We start from the raw sequence: 17,021 nt of genomic DNA on the forward strand, positions 1-17,021 counted from the left end.
TGAAACACAGAAGCATCTGAGAAGCAGAGAGGGGGAGTATTTTTGATTTTAAACTATAGTGAGAATCCACAAAACTGTTCACTGAGTTTGTAAAATGCTGTTGAATTACATTACATGATTAATGTATAAGGGGCTGCACAGTGGCGTAGTGGTTAGCACTTTCGCCTTGCAGCAAGAAGGTCCCTGGTTCGCGTCCCGGCTTTCCCGGGATCTTTCTGCATGGAGTTTGCATGTTCTCCCTGTGCATGCGTGGGTTTTCTCCGGGTACTCCGGCTTCCTCCCACAGTCCAAAAATATGCTGAGGTTAATTGATTATTCTAAATTGCCCGTAGGTGTGAATGTGAGAGTGATTGTTTGTCTCTGTATGTAGCCCTGCGACAGACTGGCGACCTGTCCAGGGTGTCCCCTGCCTTCGCCCGAGTCAGCTGGGATAGACTCCAGCCCCCCCCGCGACCCTAGTGAGGATTAAGCGGTGTATAGATAATGGATGGATGGAGTAATGTATAAGTGGGGTAATGTATAAGTATAAGTAATACTTCAAATGTAACTTTCTGAAAAAGTGACAGTGCTAATCAATATTCTAATATTCTGATAAAAGGCGTATTTTTAGATTTACTGTATGCTAAAGATTGCCAGATAATTTACAATTTAGCTTTTTGAATCCTACTGTATTGTTGTTGTATTCTACAGTGGTGGCTGTCTCCAGGATGGTGTGAGCTCTCTGGATGAATGGCTGCAGTCTCTCCTCCACCCTCTGTAGCTCAGACAACATCTCTGCTAGCTCAGCTGGACTGGGGTGACTGAAGCAGGAAAAAAAGGCAAAACTAGTCACAATCAAACACGAGATCATCATGGTAAAACAGAGACACAGTATCACCTGGTATAAGGACAGAAAAATGCAACTCACAGTAGTTTACACATTACTTTAAAGAAGAACAATAAACTCCTCTGTAATCTGCTTTATAAACACAAAGTTCAGGGATTATCGGCAGTGCCTCTATGCTAAATAATTGAACATTCTTTTCTGAATTGCTTGGTTGAATCATCAAGCATGAGGCGTAAGTAGCAATCTGAGTCACTGAGTGAGAATGTCTCACTTGGGTCCAGGTTGTGGTGTTGGTCCCTCAGACTGTGCTGAAGAGGAGGGTGGAGGTGGGGGAGTCGTTGGAGGTGGGGAAGTGTCCATGGGCTGAGCAGAGGGAGAGGGAGTGGAGGTGGTAGACGAAGATGAGGGAGGAGGAGGAGCAGCAGCAGAAGCTGTCTCAGTCTGGGTGGCTGAGTCACTCGGTCGACTCTGAAAGCAGACAGGAGACAGCAGGCAGCTCGTTACTGATGACGGAGAGATTTCTCTGGTTTCTGCTGGTGAGGTCATCTGAAGGTCAAGTTCTCACCTCCATTCTGTGGATGACATCATTGATGTCCCTCAGCAGGTTCTCAGCGAGCACCAACCTCAGCCTCGGCTCACTCTGCACTGGTTGGTCCATATCAATGTGCACATTCACCGATCCATTGCTCTGTGACAGAAAAGGTGATAATTATCAAAATACTTTAGCGTTATGTGGAGTTGTATACAGTTAGCAGGAATAGTATCTTACCCCAGTGCTGGTTGTGACTCTGGCATTCCTGGCATTCTCTCCCATCCCAGAAACCATCTGCTGGACTGACATCTAAATAAGAGTAAAGCACAAAATTGATAAACCTTTGGAAACAATGGTCTTGTATAGTGGAAATTTTTAATGTGGCTTATAGTCTGCTTTTCAGAGAAGCCATACAGATTGTGTTATTAAAAAAAAAAATAAATAAATAAATATTAGAACTGTCCAAACTTTCCTTTCTCACCTAAACACAACTTGGTGGTGTCACTTATTTTATAAACAGAAGACAACTTGGTGGATGAAGAATAGCGGCCAGCAGACCACCATCATGTGAGTGTAGATGATTACTGTTTACACTAGCTGCGCAAGGTAATTACATGGATTTTGTCTTTGGTGCCATGTAAGCATTCTGTTTAATTAATTTAATGATTAACTATGCAGTGGTTGCCTGTGGAGATGCTGGAGACAGCTACATTTTTCCACTCTGTACTTAAGCCTGTTTTCTGGTTAATAGTGAAGCTGTTTTCACAACCATGCCAGCTTTCCAAGTTCCTATTTATGACCCTTTAGATATATGCATGCTCAGGTAGGTCTGAAATAATAGTGAAAAACGCACCTTTAACATTAGAACAATAGTCCACCAATTCTGTGCTGCAGTCCAATATTATTGTTAAGACTTATAAGAAAAAAAGAAAATGGATATAAATCAATATAATAGAACCAGAGATGCTTTTTTTAATTTCATAAATTCTTCTTCCTTGTCAAAAATCTTAACGCTAAATTACTCATAATTAAACTCTACCGCCAACAGTTTATTTAGAGATTTTGTTGCATTATGCCACATTTATGGTCTCTCTTAACTGCCTGTTCTCCCTTTCTATCTTATTCTTGGTTACTTTGGGAATTTCAGTTGATAGTGAACTACACGTGGGACATTCTATGTACACCACTGAACGTAATACAATCGAATGTCCTCGGAAATGCCACCTAAAAAGGTGTACTTTTCTGAGCTACAAATGGCCATACACAAATAATCTCGCAAATGCAGTACTGCCCTGAGACACCTATAGACAGACAGATATGTAAAATTGGTGGATTTCACAATGGAAGCTTACCTGTATCTGCTGGGGGTCCATTATGTTGACAGGGAGGTTGAATGTGCCGAGCATTACGTAGCTGTTAGCGTTGCGATCATGCGGAGGCACTTGTGACGTTCCCTGGGAGGACGAGGATGGTCCGCTGTCGGCTGAAGTGCCTCCTGACCCAGAGCCAGGCTGGGAGGGTGGAGGTGGTGCCCGCTCCACAAGGTGGATGACCTTTCCTCCTACATCTGGGACAACAGAGAACTACGGTTACACCTGCACCACTTCTGTTCTGTAATAGTTTTAAAATTTTTCCATATTTTGCCTTTATTAGATATAGACATTGAAGACAGTGATGAAAGACAGCAGAGGACTGATATGCAGTAAAAGTTTGGCTTGCCGAAATTTGAACCAGATTCACTGCTGACAACAACTGTATCACGTGGTATGCGCCTAAACCACTCATCTCTTTGCGCTCTCTTTCAGACAGGGCTCCAGACTAACTTTTTCACTGGTATGACCGGTGCAACCAACTTTCTCAATTGGTCACACTTTCCACCTTGACACAGGTAAAACCCCTAAATGCCCCACATTGCAGGCTGTGGTGGCTGCGATACTCAGACAGGTGCGTGAGCAAAAATTACCTTGAAAAGCATAAACTAGGGCATTCTAATGTCAGATTTGTCCCAGACGAAACCGTGTGATTTATTTATTTTTTACATGCAGTCTTTTCTATGAGCAGAAAAAACAGCACATGTAGGTGTGCTCTACATTTCACAAGAAGACCGCACAAGCGTAAATACCACAGAAGATAGTGTTCATGCAATGGTGCAAAGCTTAAATCATTATTGTGATCAATGTTCATTTAATTTTCCGGCCCTACTGCCTCCACATGCACTCTGATCACCAGGTGTATGGGACTTCTCTTTGTCCACCTCCTCGTCCCTCATTTTCTTTTGAAATAATCAGCGACACATCACTTTATCTGTTGAACACACATCAACTAAACAGTTTGTTTTACACACCAGGCAGGGACAGACTGACAGAGCCACTGAAGTTAGAAAATAATACAGCAATACTAATACAGGTTAATGATCATCATTCAATCGCACAAATGTGACCAGTTGAAATTTCAACTACCACACTCTCAGAAAGAGGCTGCAAATACGACCACTTTGGTGACAGTGTGGAACCCTGCTTTCAGAAGATCTTTGACATCTTAGTACAAACCTAGCATGCCTAGAAGTTTATTACAGAAATAAATGGTTTCTACATACAACTGTTAACACGTATATCACATTCTGACTATGCTATTATGTTGGCAAACCTAGACAGGTTCAGCACACAGCATTTAATTCGGGCTATAATGTTAAATCTGAACAAACAAAAGGAACATGATCTCTGCCCTAAGAGGAGAAGTGCTATCTATAGTTGTATTAGTTTCCCATAACATATTGTTGAAAGAACATAACATTGTTGTCCCATCCACTTTTTTCTCTCTTTTGAATAAGAACTAAAAATAAGCTGAAAACGGTTAAATAATTTACATTTATTCATCAAATTCATTGATTGTGTTCTCAATTATTTAGCTGTTTGTTTGCTGTTTTTAATAATAATAATAGTTGATTGATCAAAAAAGCTGCAGATTAATTTTCTGTCAAATGTTTGATCAGTTAATCAATTGAGCAGTAAAGCTCTAGGAAGCCGTATGCACAAATGTTGTTCTCTTTCAAACATTCATTTCGGTGTCTCAATATAGGGAATTCTCAGCGTAATTCTTTGAAGCCTTTATATAATTACTACTGCCAGTAGCTGGCAGTTGTGATGCTTGCATCAATGTGGAGCCAAGTTCCTTCCCAATAAAAGGGATGATGTGGCATCACCCGTCATTGAATTTCCTCTTCTCGCTTTATAAAGAAAGCTTTCTCTTCCCAGCCAATGCGAGTGCCTAGCTGGCCAAAGTTAACTGCCCTAACTACACATGGCCACCAAGCCCAGTAGCACAAGTGCTAGTCATCCTCCTAGCTAGGTTACTGTAGCCCACAACAGGTGACCAACTCTGAATAAATTGTGATAGCTGTCACACCTTACAGAAATACCTACACCAGGCTACATTTGAAATGGTAGACAACAATCTGTCACAGCAGCAGGGACATATGGGCCTGATAGAGAAAATGCTGGCACACAGTCCCGTGGTATGGAGTTCCTCAACGTTGCAAAACGTGCAGCCGTAAAGTTGTCAATTCCATGATTGTGTTGACAGCTGAAACCTCGACCTCACACTATGAGGACAAGAGGTTTCCCTAAGCAAAACGCACCATAAAGCGGTTTTGGCCTATTTTCCCTCAGTGCATGGAGGAAGTCACATGCTGCAGGGAAAAACACTTTTCAACCTCCAACCCAGTCCAGGTAGCAATGGTGTTTGACTCCCTGGAGTCCCCATATGTGCAAGCCCATCAGTAAACAACACCTATCCCATCGGATTGTAGAGGCGACTCAGACTACAACACCTCGTGGGGCTTCATGCCCATTTGACCAGAGGTATTGCAGCCCCCTGGGCCCTATTTAAGATGGTGACAATCAAAGAAATATGTGATGCAGCAAGCTTGGCTTTACCTTGGACCTTTCCAAGGTTTTGCAGGAAAGGTTTCACTGCACCATCACTGGCTCATACTGTCCTAAGTGTGGGTCAACATGAGACCTCCTAGATAAACAGTCAGTCATTGAGATGAGCTTATCTGGCAACACTGGAGTCTGTATATCTCCATAGTGAGACGCAGAAATGAATGTTTGAAAGCGAACTTGAGGTGACGTATCTGATAACACCGGTTCTCTGCTAACATGAGTAAGGTGTCTCACCAGATCATCCTCCTTGTGAAGTGAGCTTATCTTGAATGACAGGTGACGCTGTGTTGATCCCTTTAATAGGAAGGAGGCGTGGCTCTGCCTGGACACAAGCTTCACAACTGCCAGTACTGGCTTGAGTAATGATGTAAATGCTTCTAAGGACAACACTGAGAGAGCGTTCCCCATAGACACTTCACTCATTATCAGACAACCAGGGCTACGAGATAAGTAACCTCATATTTTCTCCCATAGTTGTGGTGAAACAACACAAAAAAATACACCAAAGCTTGATCAAACAGAACAGCAAATCTGAAATTAAATTCCAATTTATTTCTAAACATATACAGCCCAAATATTATGAATTCATTTTTCATCTCAGGATAACTTTAAAACGCTACTATATGTTTAAGAAATCTATAGCACTGTTTTAACTTAAGTAAAAAAAACAATAAAGGAAGGAGTGTAGAAACAAATCTTAAAATGCCACCAAAACAAAAAAACAAAAACAAACAAGTTTTGTTTTTCTTTTAAAGAAACATCAACTCCTTGGTTACTTACTGTAATCTGCCAGAGTCCTTTCATCCTGTAGCACTCTGCCCTGGTAGATCAGCCTCTGTTTGTCCACAGGGATACCCACTGAAGGGGCAATGTGCTCCTTGAACTCTTTCACGGTCAACTACAAAAAGACACAAAGTCACAAATTGGAAACAGAAGGTGTGAATAAAAATGAGAATAAATTCCCAACTTGCAGCAGGAACTTACCTGTCCACCAACAGTGTAGGTTCTGCTCTGGGAGTCAAGAGTTTTGACTGTCACCTCTATGTCTCCAGTTTGTTCTTCCATGATGTTCCTCTATCACAGAGACAATAATGAATTTGTTTGTTGGAAGTGTAGCCCAACTGACACTGGACTCTTTAAGCCTACAGCAAATATAAAGGTTTGCTAGTTTAAACCTTTCATAAACTTATTTCTCTTCATACTGACTTCTTAACATAAACAACCCTTCTTAAACAAGAATTCCTAAAATTTGTTTTAAATAATTGTGACTGAGACTGGTTGGGACATTTCAGAGTATAAAAATAAACTTTCTTTTGGACAAACTATGTAATGGGAGAACGGTTTCAGGTAAATGACCTCAAACATATCTTCTATTTGTCTTCAAATAAGATCAAATTTGTCTTAAACTAATTCATAATTAATAATGTGATACACAGAAAAAATATTGACAATTCTCAGGCCTTTTCCTGGCCCTGAAATAGCCTTTGGGGGATGATGATATGCGACAATAAGAATGATTGGTCAGCAAACTATTCAGGAATTGAGTCTGCGTGATATTACCTGACAGATATCCATGCATTTTCCAGTTTTTTTTCTGACCAGTTGATAACAAAAATTTTATATTGAAGTTATGTAAATATAACCCGACTTAATTAATTTATTGTTTTATTCATTTTGTTATGGTGCTAATGATTTTTCTTTGTCTCTTATCAGCTAAATGTTCAAAGGCACTTAACAAGGAAATCTTATAATATTCACTGATTCCAGTGACTTAGGTATGAAGTTTTGTTTCTTTTCTCTTTGATATAATTTTAAATTAACTGACCTTGAATAATGACCTGAGAAAAGTTATTCACACTGTAACAGACTTAAAACATGTAACGGCACATTATTACATGAGACTTCTGTCAGTCAAACCACAGTGTGCTTGCCTGAGCCGCAGAGTATACATTAAATAGTGGGCATGTTCAACCCCTGAAAGTTTCAGTTTGCTCAAATTAAATAAAATTAAATACAGCAGTCTCATTACTTAAAAGCCACATTTCATATAACCACAATTACAGTATTTGTGATGTGTTAATTGTATCGTTTCAAATTGCAGCTTCAATTTGAAACAGACTGTCAAGTCCATTTCACATTTTTGCCTAATACAAATCTGACCAAAATTAAGAGTAATTTTAAATTGTTGTCAAAATTAAGGCTAATTAACGGATAGGCTGTTCAACTGAGACTTCAAAAAAAAAAAAAGATACTAAATACTATTACGCTACAACTTCTAGAAACGTATGCATTGGAAGTCACAAAGATAATCAAAGTCACATAAACAGTACAATAATGACAAAACAGGCTTGCTGCTGCTTCCCTAATATCAATAACAACAATAGAGCGTTGTAGTGAATTTTGTTTAGGCAAACCACAGAAATAACAGAGAAGAAAACAAAACTTTTGGATCAGCTATTATTAGCCAATGTAGTTAATCAGTTCAGTTGACTGAATAGGTAACGTCGTACCGTTAACTAGCTAACTGTGGAGATTAGCCAAGTTAAGTCACGGCAACTGTATTATGCTGGGCCAAACAACGGTATTTGTCTTTGTTTCAAATATTCGAAACACTTTTCAACAGCTGATTATAACATCAGCAAAATCAAGAATATTCTACTTAGTCCCCAGCGGCTTGTTGGCACATTTTAGTTTTGCTTAACTTGAAAACCAGGCAAACGTTAGGAACGAAGCTAACTTTTACAAGCTAACTACTAGCACGGCTAGGCTAATGCTACAAACACTAAACGTTGCAGTTAGCTTAGCAGATACGAATACATTAGAGAATTTAGTTTCCACCAAGAGCGTCTTGTTAAACGTTTACCTTAAACGTCGCACTCTCCTTTCAGCTTATCCAGTGTTCGTAGCTGTTTCTTATCATCAGTTAGCATGCGGAGCACTTCCTGGTACCAGCTCTCTCTAGAAGCTACCAGGCCACACGGATGTGACGTCACCGGAACCGCTGCGCAGAGGCAAAAGAAAAATGGCGAATCTCGTGGAGGCGACGACTCAACAGCAATTCGAAGATTTCTTGGCCAGAGCTGGAAAATGCCTCACTGTGGTGCACTTCCAGGCGGCCTGGGCTCCTCAGTGCGGCCACATGAACGAAGTGATGGAGGAGTTGGCCAAAGAACAGCCGCACACCACGTTTGTGAAGCTGGAGGCGGAATCCGTTCCGGAGGTGTCGGAAAAGTATGAGATCGCCTCCGTTCCGACTTTCCTTTTCTTCAAGGCGGGAGAGAAGGTGGACCGGCTGGACGGGGCCCACGCTCCGGAGCTCACCAAGAAGGTGCAGCGCTTGGCGGTCAGCGGGAGTCCCGGTGGAGCCGCGGAGAACAGCACCGAGGACCTGAACCAGCGGCTGAAGAAGCTCATCAACGCTGCCCCCTGCATGCTGTTCATGAAGGGGGCCCCGCAGGAGCCCCGCTGCGGCTTCAGCCGGCAGATAGTGGCGCTGCTCAAAGAGCACAGCATCCAGTTCAGCAGCTTCGACATCCTGTCCGACGAGGAGGTCCGACAGGGGCTGAAGACCTACTCCAACTGGCCCACCTACCCGCAGCTGTATGTGAACGGGGAGCTGGTGGGGGGACTGGACATCGTGAAGGAGCTGGCTGAGTCCGGGGAGCTGGAAAACACCTGCCCGAAGGCCGTCACCCTGGAGCACCGCCTGAAGACCGTCATCAACCAGAGCCCGGTGATGCTGTTCATGAAGGGCAACAAGGAGGCAGCGAGGTGCGGCTTCAGCAGGCAGATTCTGGAGATCCTGAACGGCACCGAGGTGGATTATGACACCTTTGATATTCTGCAGGACGAGGAGGTGCGTCAGGGCCTCAAGACTTATTCCAACTGGCCTACGTACCCCCAGCTCTACGTGAAAGGGGAGCTGATCGGTGGTCTGGACATAGTGAAGGAGCTGAAGGAGAGCGGAGAGCTGGTGTCAGTGCTGAAGGGGGAGTAAAAGGTGGATTTTCGCCATCAGGGAGTGGGAACAACAAGCTACTGCACATGCCCAGTCACTGATGCAAGAGGGGGCCAGGAAGTGAAAGAGAACTTACAGTTGATCACCAGAATTTCCTCTTTTAACCAATCTGTTGTAGCTGTTGGATAGTTTCTAATTAAGTCAGAAATAAAACCGCAGTCAGCAGTGAGAATTTACTGCAAAGGTGTGTTCTTAGTAATTCTTCAAAATACAATGAAAGAAATGTTTAAGTGCACCTGTTCTTGGCCTGATTTTCTTAAACTCTGCAGTGATCAACTGGTTAAAACACCTCCTCCTTGCTGTCTGCTTGTCTGGTCTGGTGTCTGCATCTCTGGGTTTTCCTTGCAGCATTCACAACCTCGCACCTCACATAGATATTTTTATTTGCTGACCGGCCCAGCGGCTCCCTCTTCATGCCGTCCTGTCTGCACATTCTTCACCTGAAAGTCAGAAAAAAAACTTAAAGGATCACTCACAATACAGCAAGCTCTCTGTGACAGTTACTGTTCAGATTATAATTAAACAATAAAACAACTTAAGATGTTGCTGTTTTTTGGTGTTATGTAGAAACACTGCAGTGCCTTTGAGGTAATGAATTTGAAATAGGGATGTTGACAAAGGTCATATTAGCAGCTACGCTATATAGTAAAATGGAAACTATTACTAAAAGACAGTCACAATACACATTACAAACTAAACAGAATGCATTTCCCTGCTTGTGACATTTTTGAGGGGGAAATACAATTTAATGTATTACATGGTGGAACAGATTGCAATGAAACAATGGGCACATGTTTCATTTGAAGGCTCTGGGACCTTTGGCTGTTCAACACTTAATTTCCCACATTCTGGTGAATTTCAGTGCAACAATTTGTTCCTTTTATGCATCAGTTTATGGTAAAAACATGTAAAGGAGGACAAAAAAATGAAGGCATTAGGTGAAAGTCGAAATTATAATGGAATATGTTGGTATCTGATTGTTTTCTCAACCTGTGATTGTACAAGCTCATAATTTACAATCAGATTGTCCACATTGAAAAAGGCCCCAGAGCTGAAGGGAAAAAGAAAGAGATGCAGTGTCTGTTACTGCAGTTTCCTAAAATAAAAATCTTCTGTTTTTTTCATGGTATTATTCGTAGGGATAAAATGCACATGCACAATAACAAACATTTTCAGATGAGATTCATGTAAAGGAGCTTAGAAAAATAGAACAAGCTTGTTGTTTGACACCACCTTGTGGATGTTGGTGTAGAGTGCAAGTGAGACGAGATCTCATAGTAAAAGTAGTAATACCACACTGAAAATAATCCACAGCATGTAAAAGTACGGCATTCAAAACCTCATGTGAGCTTTAGCAGCAAACCTTACTTAAGTATCAAAAGTAAAACTGCTTACTGTTACCTGTTCTCTGTTGGTTAGTTACTGTTATTTATGATGCTCTTGGGCAATGTTCCCTCTAATTTTTCATGAGTCTGAGCAAACACACAAACTCCCTGAGCATCCCTTGGACCACTGTGAGCAACATCAGACGTGTGCACTGTGGTCACACCAGCATCACATCCATTCAAGTTACATGGTTCATTCAAAGAATCAAATTACAGCATTTACATTTCTGTTAAAACACTTTGTCAACAGGAGCCAGTTGAAGGCTGCAGTGATTTTAGTGACGTTATTAGAGTTATTAGAGTGAAGTTATTGAATATTTGTCTCTCTTTACTGTTGCAGCGGTTTTGCAAATTGCAGACGGACCCTGTTCACTCCATAGACACCAATGTTATTCCTGTAGCTTGAAAGACAGCTACTTTTGATAAAACTGGGCTTGTAGCACATTGTCTGCCTTGCAACAATGGGAAAGAGGCACCGTTTATGTTTTGACAACCTATATCTAATGAGTTATTGATGCTGGAAGTCGGAATCTGTGAATATCTTTCCAACTTTACTGAACTTGGGGCCACTACCACCTAAGGAGTGATATATTTAATTTTGAAAAAAGCATTTAGCCATACTTGAAGCTTTAAGTGCTTTATTAACACAGAACTAAAAATTTTGTATTGTTTTATTATCACAGGTTCTGTCTGAAAAGAGGTGGCATCATTTTAAACAGTGAAATCAAACTAATAAAATGTAATGACCAACCAGTGAGCAATACTGGATTCTGCATAAACATAAACAACTTTTGAAAAAATCTAAATCTTATCTTAACACAGTTAATGTATTAACTTATTTTTGTGTGTATGCATGTATTTATTGATTTATTTAGTACTGTTAACATAGAGTTCTGAGTGAGTTTTTCTTAAGATAGGCAAAGGCCATTTATTGATTACATATAGGCTCTTAAATGTTTATTAAAAACTAAAAAGCCTTTTAAAAAAACAACTTAGGCATTTATTGAGTCACTAAAATACTGCAGAGTACAGACCACATCAGCATGATTATAAGCATCCTCTGGTAAATTAACAACCAGATACTGATGTCTCTCACCATATGGACTTCAGGAGATGACTGGGGGATGATAAACTGTGACCTACTGGTTGGGTTCTCTCTGTTCTCATGTTTCTTACATGTTTGTCCCCTGACAGCCGGGTCCTAATGTTTTTTGAGCAACACACCATACTATGATGTTTTTACAATGATGGTTCTACTATGAAACTAGTTTGACATGTTCAGGTGTTCTTTGTGTGAAAACTCAGAGATTTCAGGTATCAGAAGGTGGTTTTCAACTTTCTTTGTTAACTTTCTGCTTCAACTTTAAATTAAATTTCCTTCACTAAGCCAGCCCTCTGGACTTCCAGTAAGCTGTGTTCCTATTGGCTGTCCAGGTGGCTGCTTGGTGTTATCAGGAACACCTGAGCAGCTTGGTGTTATCAGGAACACCTGAGCAGCTCAGTGTCTTCCTGCTTTATTGGGCTGCAGACAAACATTTCCTCTGTTTCTCTTCACCACTGAACCGGGTTTGGCTCCTTTGCTTTAGTTTGTTCTTTAAGCGTTGGCTTGCAGCTTCCAGCAGTAAAATCATCTTTAATGTGTTTCTTGGTGTGTTTTAGGGCTTTGTACTGGATAGTTGTCTTGGTAAAGGTGGTTCTTTAGCCACAGTTAGCACATGGTGTTAATGTGTGCAGTGATTAGTGGATTTGGTGCACCTGAGTTGTGTCTTTATCTTGGCTGTAGTGAGTCTTCAGAGGTTTTTGGTCAGACACATTCTGTATTCTTGTTTGTGAACCAGCGTTGGTTGTCCAGAAGGTAAGAGTTCCTGTCCTGATTCTCTGTTCTCAGAGGTTCTCTGGTAGGCTGCAGGAGACTTTAGCGTTTGGGTTGTACTAGTTTGGTTTTTGTTCGGTTTCATTTGGACGACTATCTTGAGGCCCCTCCATGTGGTTTAGTGAGGTTTTCTGGAACAGTTCTACAAAGCAACCTGCAGCAGAAGAGACTTTGAGAGTTTTTAGGAAGTTCTGGAGAGCAGATTTTAGAGCAGCAGAAACATTTATCAGCAGTTTGAGCAGGAGAAGGTGAGCTTCAGAGTAGAAATGAGACGGAAACCTTCTTGACCCGTGTGGTGAGGTCCTGTACCAAGTGTTTGAGCAGGTTGTGAAGAGTTTGTAGTTCTTTGGTCTGAAAGCACAAGAATCGACTCATTAAAGGAGAAAACAGGAGATATTGTTGGTTCTTCTGTCGCTCTGCAGTTTCCTTAGACTGAATATCAAGTTTATATATTAAATGATTTCCCATGTGAGCCCAAGAAGACTTCAATAAATTCACTCCATCCCCTGGACACAACATATTTTATTACCATGTTAAATCTTTTTTTTTTTTTTTTTTTTAAATGTTTTTGAATTTTAGTCATAGTTTTAGCATGTTTTTTTTCTCTTTGCTTGTTTAGTTTTGTCATCTGTGTAAAAGGTGCTAAACAAATAAAGTTGAATTGATAAACTGAATAATTGACTAACTCATGATTGTGACAAGAGAAGTTGTCAATATTTTGTCTGTTTACTATCATTTAATTGTATTTAATGTTTAACTACATTAAACAGACAAAATATTGAATTAGATAATTAAACAAGATACAAGACATGTAAGTATGAAATTAAACAAAATTTTTAAAATACAAATATTAAAAATTACAAATAAAATATTTTCGATAATTACATTTTTAAAAAATTACAATTAAGAAGAATATTAAACATTTAAAAAATACAATTAAACAAGAAGAATATTAAACATTTAAAAAAATACAAAACATTTAATTAGATTATTAAATCTTTAAAAAGACAAAACATTTAATTAAAAAAATGTAATGTTTAATTAGAAAATTACATCTTAAAGACAATAAAACTTCAAATAGGAATTAAACAGAAAATACAATGAAACATTTAAAAAGAAAATTAAACATTAAAAGGTGGTAAAGCATTTAAAAAGAAAAACCTTAAAGACTTAATTGAAAAATTTAATATTGGGAAAGAAAAAAAAAATTCAAACAAGCCGATAAAACATTTGAAAAAACAATTAAACATTAAAAAGACAAAACATTTCGAAATCAAATCAGACATTAGAAAAGAATAAAAGGTGAGAAAAGAGCAAAACTAAACGTGTCAGAAGAATCAAACTAAAGACAAAACATTTGAAAAGACACCAGTTAGACTTTAGAAGATCAAATTAAACAGAAGAGACAATAAAACGATGAAAAAGAGCAAAAACAGATAAAGACCTTAAAGCATTTTCTAGTCTGAAATGAAAACAAGTTGTTTCTTCAAACATTTCCTCTTTCTATGTTCTTGGTTTGATTGTGGACAGATTTACTAAGAACTCATTTCAGAAAACTGCTTTCCAGATAAAATCTACCAGTAGTTGAAGGCATCGATCAAACTGTTACCTTCTGATCTCCACAAACTTTACTGTTCAGTGAAGAGAATCAAAGTTTGTTGAGGATTTCTAAAAAACCCACAGGTGAAAGTCTGAGAAGAACTCAGATGGATGGTCTAAATGTGAAATCAAGACTCATGGTCACAAGTTTTAAGGCTTCTGTTAACCAGAAAGTTCAAACTAAGAGAAGAACTGAGAAACTTTTAAGATTTCAGTCCTCAGACTGTCTAAAGGTTCAAACTAACAGAGAACTACTCAAGAAGTTTTAGGTTTTCGGTCCTCAGACTGTCTAAAGATTCAAACTAACAGAGAAGTACTGAGAAACTTTTAAAACTTCAGCCCTCAGACTGTCTGAAGGTTCAAACTAACAGAGAAGTACTCAGGAACTTAGAGGATATCAGTCCTTGGACTGTCTGAAAGTTCAATCTAACAGAGATCTACTGTGGGACTTAGAAAATTTCAGCCCTCAGACTGTGTGAAAGCTCAGGTCCTGAGGACTCGGGAGGTCTGGAGGCTTGGAAAGTCTTGGAACTGAGGGTTCCACCCTCCAGCACAAAGGCTGAAGTCCAACCTCCTGAGAAAAACGGTCGAGTCGAGACCCGAGTTAAAAAAAAAACTCGAAGACGACAAAAAATAGATGATAAATGCGCAAAAAAAAGAAGAATTAGTATCTGAGCGAGTAGCTCAGGAGGATAAGAAGAGGACTACCAACTGGAAGGTTGTGGGTTCAAGACCCACCACCGGCAGTTTTCTTTCTTTGTCTTTGTCAGGATTTTGAGAAAATTTAAGAAGTGTCTGGTCTTGAACCAGCGACCTGCAGCTCCATAGGCAAATCCTTAACTCACTGAGCTACAGATCAGATAAAAAGAAATAATTTCGTCGTCCCTTTGGCATCGTAGTTTCTGAAGTGACCACATGGGTGGAGCCAAGGCGGAGTCTGGGTGGAGTCAGGGCGGAGAGTAGGCGGGGAGGTGGGTGGCGGCCTCCCCCCTCTACTCCCCCACCGCCCACCACACCTTCCCCCGCCCGACGAGTTCTTCGAGTCTCCACGAGTTCTTCGAGTCTCGACAGGTTTTCCCGAGTTTCTGGAGTTTCCACGAGGTCCGAGGCAGAACAAGTTGTCATGAAGAGGTGTTGAAGTCGTCCAGGATGGACTGACTTTTTACAGCGACTAGAAGGAAGACGACTAGAAGAGCAGGTCTTTAACCACCATCCATAAAATCCATGGAGTCGCTCCAGAGAAATGAAAGGACGTCAACTTTTGTCAACCTGCATCCAGATGTTCAACTTGATATCTTTACTTGGAGATTTTTAGCACCACAAACCTTTAGTATAACACTTTATTATCAGTTATTAGGACTTTAATGGAATCCACCAGCAGATTTAGTTTTTGTTGACAAACTTTATTCTTGTCGTTGTGGGACTGCAGTATTTAAAACTCTTCCTTCTATTTGACCTCATGTTTATTAGTTTTAGTTTAGAAAGTTGTTTTAGTTGTCCATTAGTCTCTTAAAAACCAAGTAATAAATTGGATTAGTCAAGAGGTTTAAATTTCGTACTTTGTCATATTTTAAATATGACAAAAAATATAAAAATAAAGCGTCTTGAGACAATTTGACCTGTAACTGGCGTTATGTAAATAAAATTGAATTAAAATTGTATGTATCTTGTAATGTTGGAGTAATTCAGCCATATATGTTGGAAAACACATTTTCTTTGTCCATTAATCTGTTGATTGGTTTCTCCAGTAATTCATTTCTTGTTTTGGTTTATAAAATGTCAAACCCAAATATATTCAGTTTACTGTCATAAAAACCAAAAAGATTTACATTCATGATGCAGGAATCAGGCAGTTTTTCACTTTTTATCTTAGTTTAGTCAGAAAGATAGTTGATAACGTTTGAATTGTTGCAGCTTGTGATCTGTGGAAGGTTTTAATCTTTGGGGCCGACTGTCAGAAAACATTTAGAAACCAACATCAACAAAACATTCAACAAAGATTTGAACATCATTAATGGGAAATCCAACTTTTGCATGACAATGTCTAATTAAAGGACATTTATTTCCAACGTAAACGTGTGATATTCATCCTCTGGAGCTTTCTCTTCACATCGTCTTCCACCTGGACTGGTTTGGTCGGGAGCATGTGCAACAAACATTTGAAAAACTGCACTTTAACATCAATGAATGACACTGAAGTTTAATCTCTACATAAATGAGACTGAGTCTGGATGTGCTGCTCTGTCATTAACTGCTAAGTTTAGGGAAAGTTAAAACAAAAGAGGACAGTTCAGACAAGACTTGAGAATGAGCTTATTTTGAACAAACATCTCAGACTGTCTGAGCTTCAGCACCTCTAGCAAGATAATTTAACAAGCAACTCAAGAGATCCAGAAGTTGGCGAGAGTTAGCTTTAGCTGAGCCAAAGAACATGTGGGACGCTAACCTAGCAAACATTTCAGACTTTTCTCTGTGAATTCTGAGAAATAATTTACTATTTAATGAAAGAGCTACACATCTTAACACAGTCTCATTAAAACAGACTCTAATTCAGTGTCATCCATCCATATTAAAGTGCAGTTACCCAAAATGTTTGTTGCATGAGCTCCAACAAAACCTGTCCAGGTAGAAGGCCACTTTGACAAACAGGAAGTGGAAGATTCCAAGCAGATTTATAGAAGGGGGAACCAGACTGTACTAAGTGTCGAGTATAGAGGGGTGTTTTGTGGGTTTTTAAGGCTGATAATGATTATTTGTGAGACATTTGGAGTAGATATTCATTTGCAGTAAATGAAAGTATTTAAAATCTTGAGTTAAACTTAGAAGAACACAAACTCTAACAGA

General features: G+C 39.7%; 2 protein-coding genes and 1 long non-coding RNA gene across 4 annotated transcripts in view; 1 reads left to right on the forward strand and 2 right to left on the reverse strand.

Annotated features, from left to right (window-relative positions):
- Positions 1 to 8,299, reverse strand: part of bag6 (BCL2 associated athanogene 6) — a 25,497-nt gene extending 17,198 nt beyond the window's left edge. For both annotated transcript variants that reach the window (XM_055013475.1, XM_055013474.1), the window contains exons 1-8: positions 8,166 to 8,299; positions 6,287 to 6,376; positions 6,083 to 6,200; positions 2,711 to 2,925; positions 1,596 to 1,667; positions 1,392 to 1,514; positions 1,098 to 1,294; positions 668 to 800 (exon numbers count right to left, since the gene is read on the reverse strand). In XM_055013475.1, the coding sequence (XP_054869450.1) occupies positions 668 to 800; positions 1,098 to 1,294; positions 1,392 to 1,514; positions 1,596 to 1,667; positions 2,711 to 2,925; positions 6,083 to 6,200; positions 6,287 to 6,367 (939 nt within the window). In that variant the 5' untranslated portion in view covers positions 6,368 to 6,376; positions 8,166 to 8,299. The remainder of the gene's footprint in view (positions 1 to 667; positions 801 to 1,097; positions 1,295 to 1,391; positions 1,515 to 1,595; positions 1,668 to 2,710; positions 2,926 to 6,082; positions 6,201 to 6,286; positions 6,377 to 8,165) is intronic.
- Positions 8,291 to 9,865, forward strand: glrx3 (glutaredoxin 3). Its single transcript, XM_023286194.3, has one exon. It carries the CDS (start codon positions 8,325 to 8,327, stop codon positions 9,297 to 9,299), a length of 975 nt encoding a protein of 324 aa, XP_023141962.1. The 5' UTR covers positions 8,291 to 8,324; the 3' UTR covers positions 9,300 to 9,865.
- Positions 9,866 to 16,722: 6,857 nt separating this feature from the next.
- Positions 16,723 to 17,021, reverse strand: part of LOC129349607 (uncharacterized) — an 18,887-nt gene continuing 18,588 nt past the window's right edge. Inside the window, exon 3 of the long non-coding RNA XR_008602670.1 lies at positions 16,723 to 17,021. This exon is cut by the window's right edge and continues 630 nt beyond it. This is a non-coding gene — a long non-coding RNA (uncharacterized LOC129349607).

Source organism: Amphiprion ocellaris, chromosome 9, assembly GCF_022539595.1.
Source record: "Amphiprion ocellaris isolate individual 3 ecotype Okinawa chromosome 9, ASM2253959v1, whole genome shotgun sequence".
In the NCBI taxonomy this organism is placed as follows: Eukaryota; Metazoa; Chordata; class Actinopteri; family Pomacentridae; genus Amphiprion; species Amphiprion ocellaris.

Excerpts from the sequence above, each read along its gene's own strand:
- glrx3 (XM_023286194.3), top strand. The coding sequence starts at position 8,325 with ATGGCGAATCTCGTGGAGGCGACGACTCAACAGCAATTCGAAGATTTC.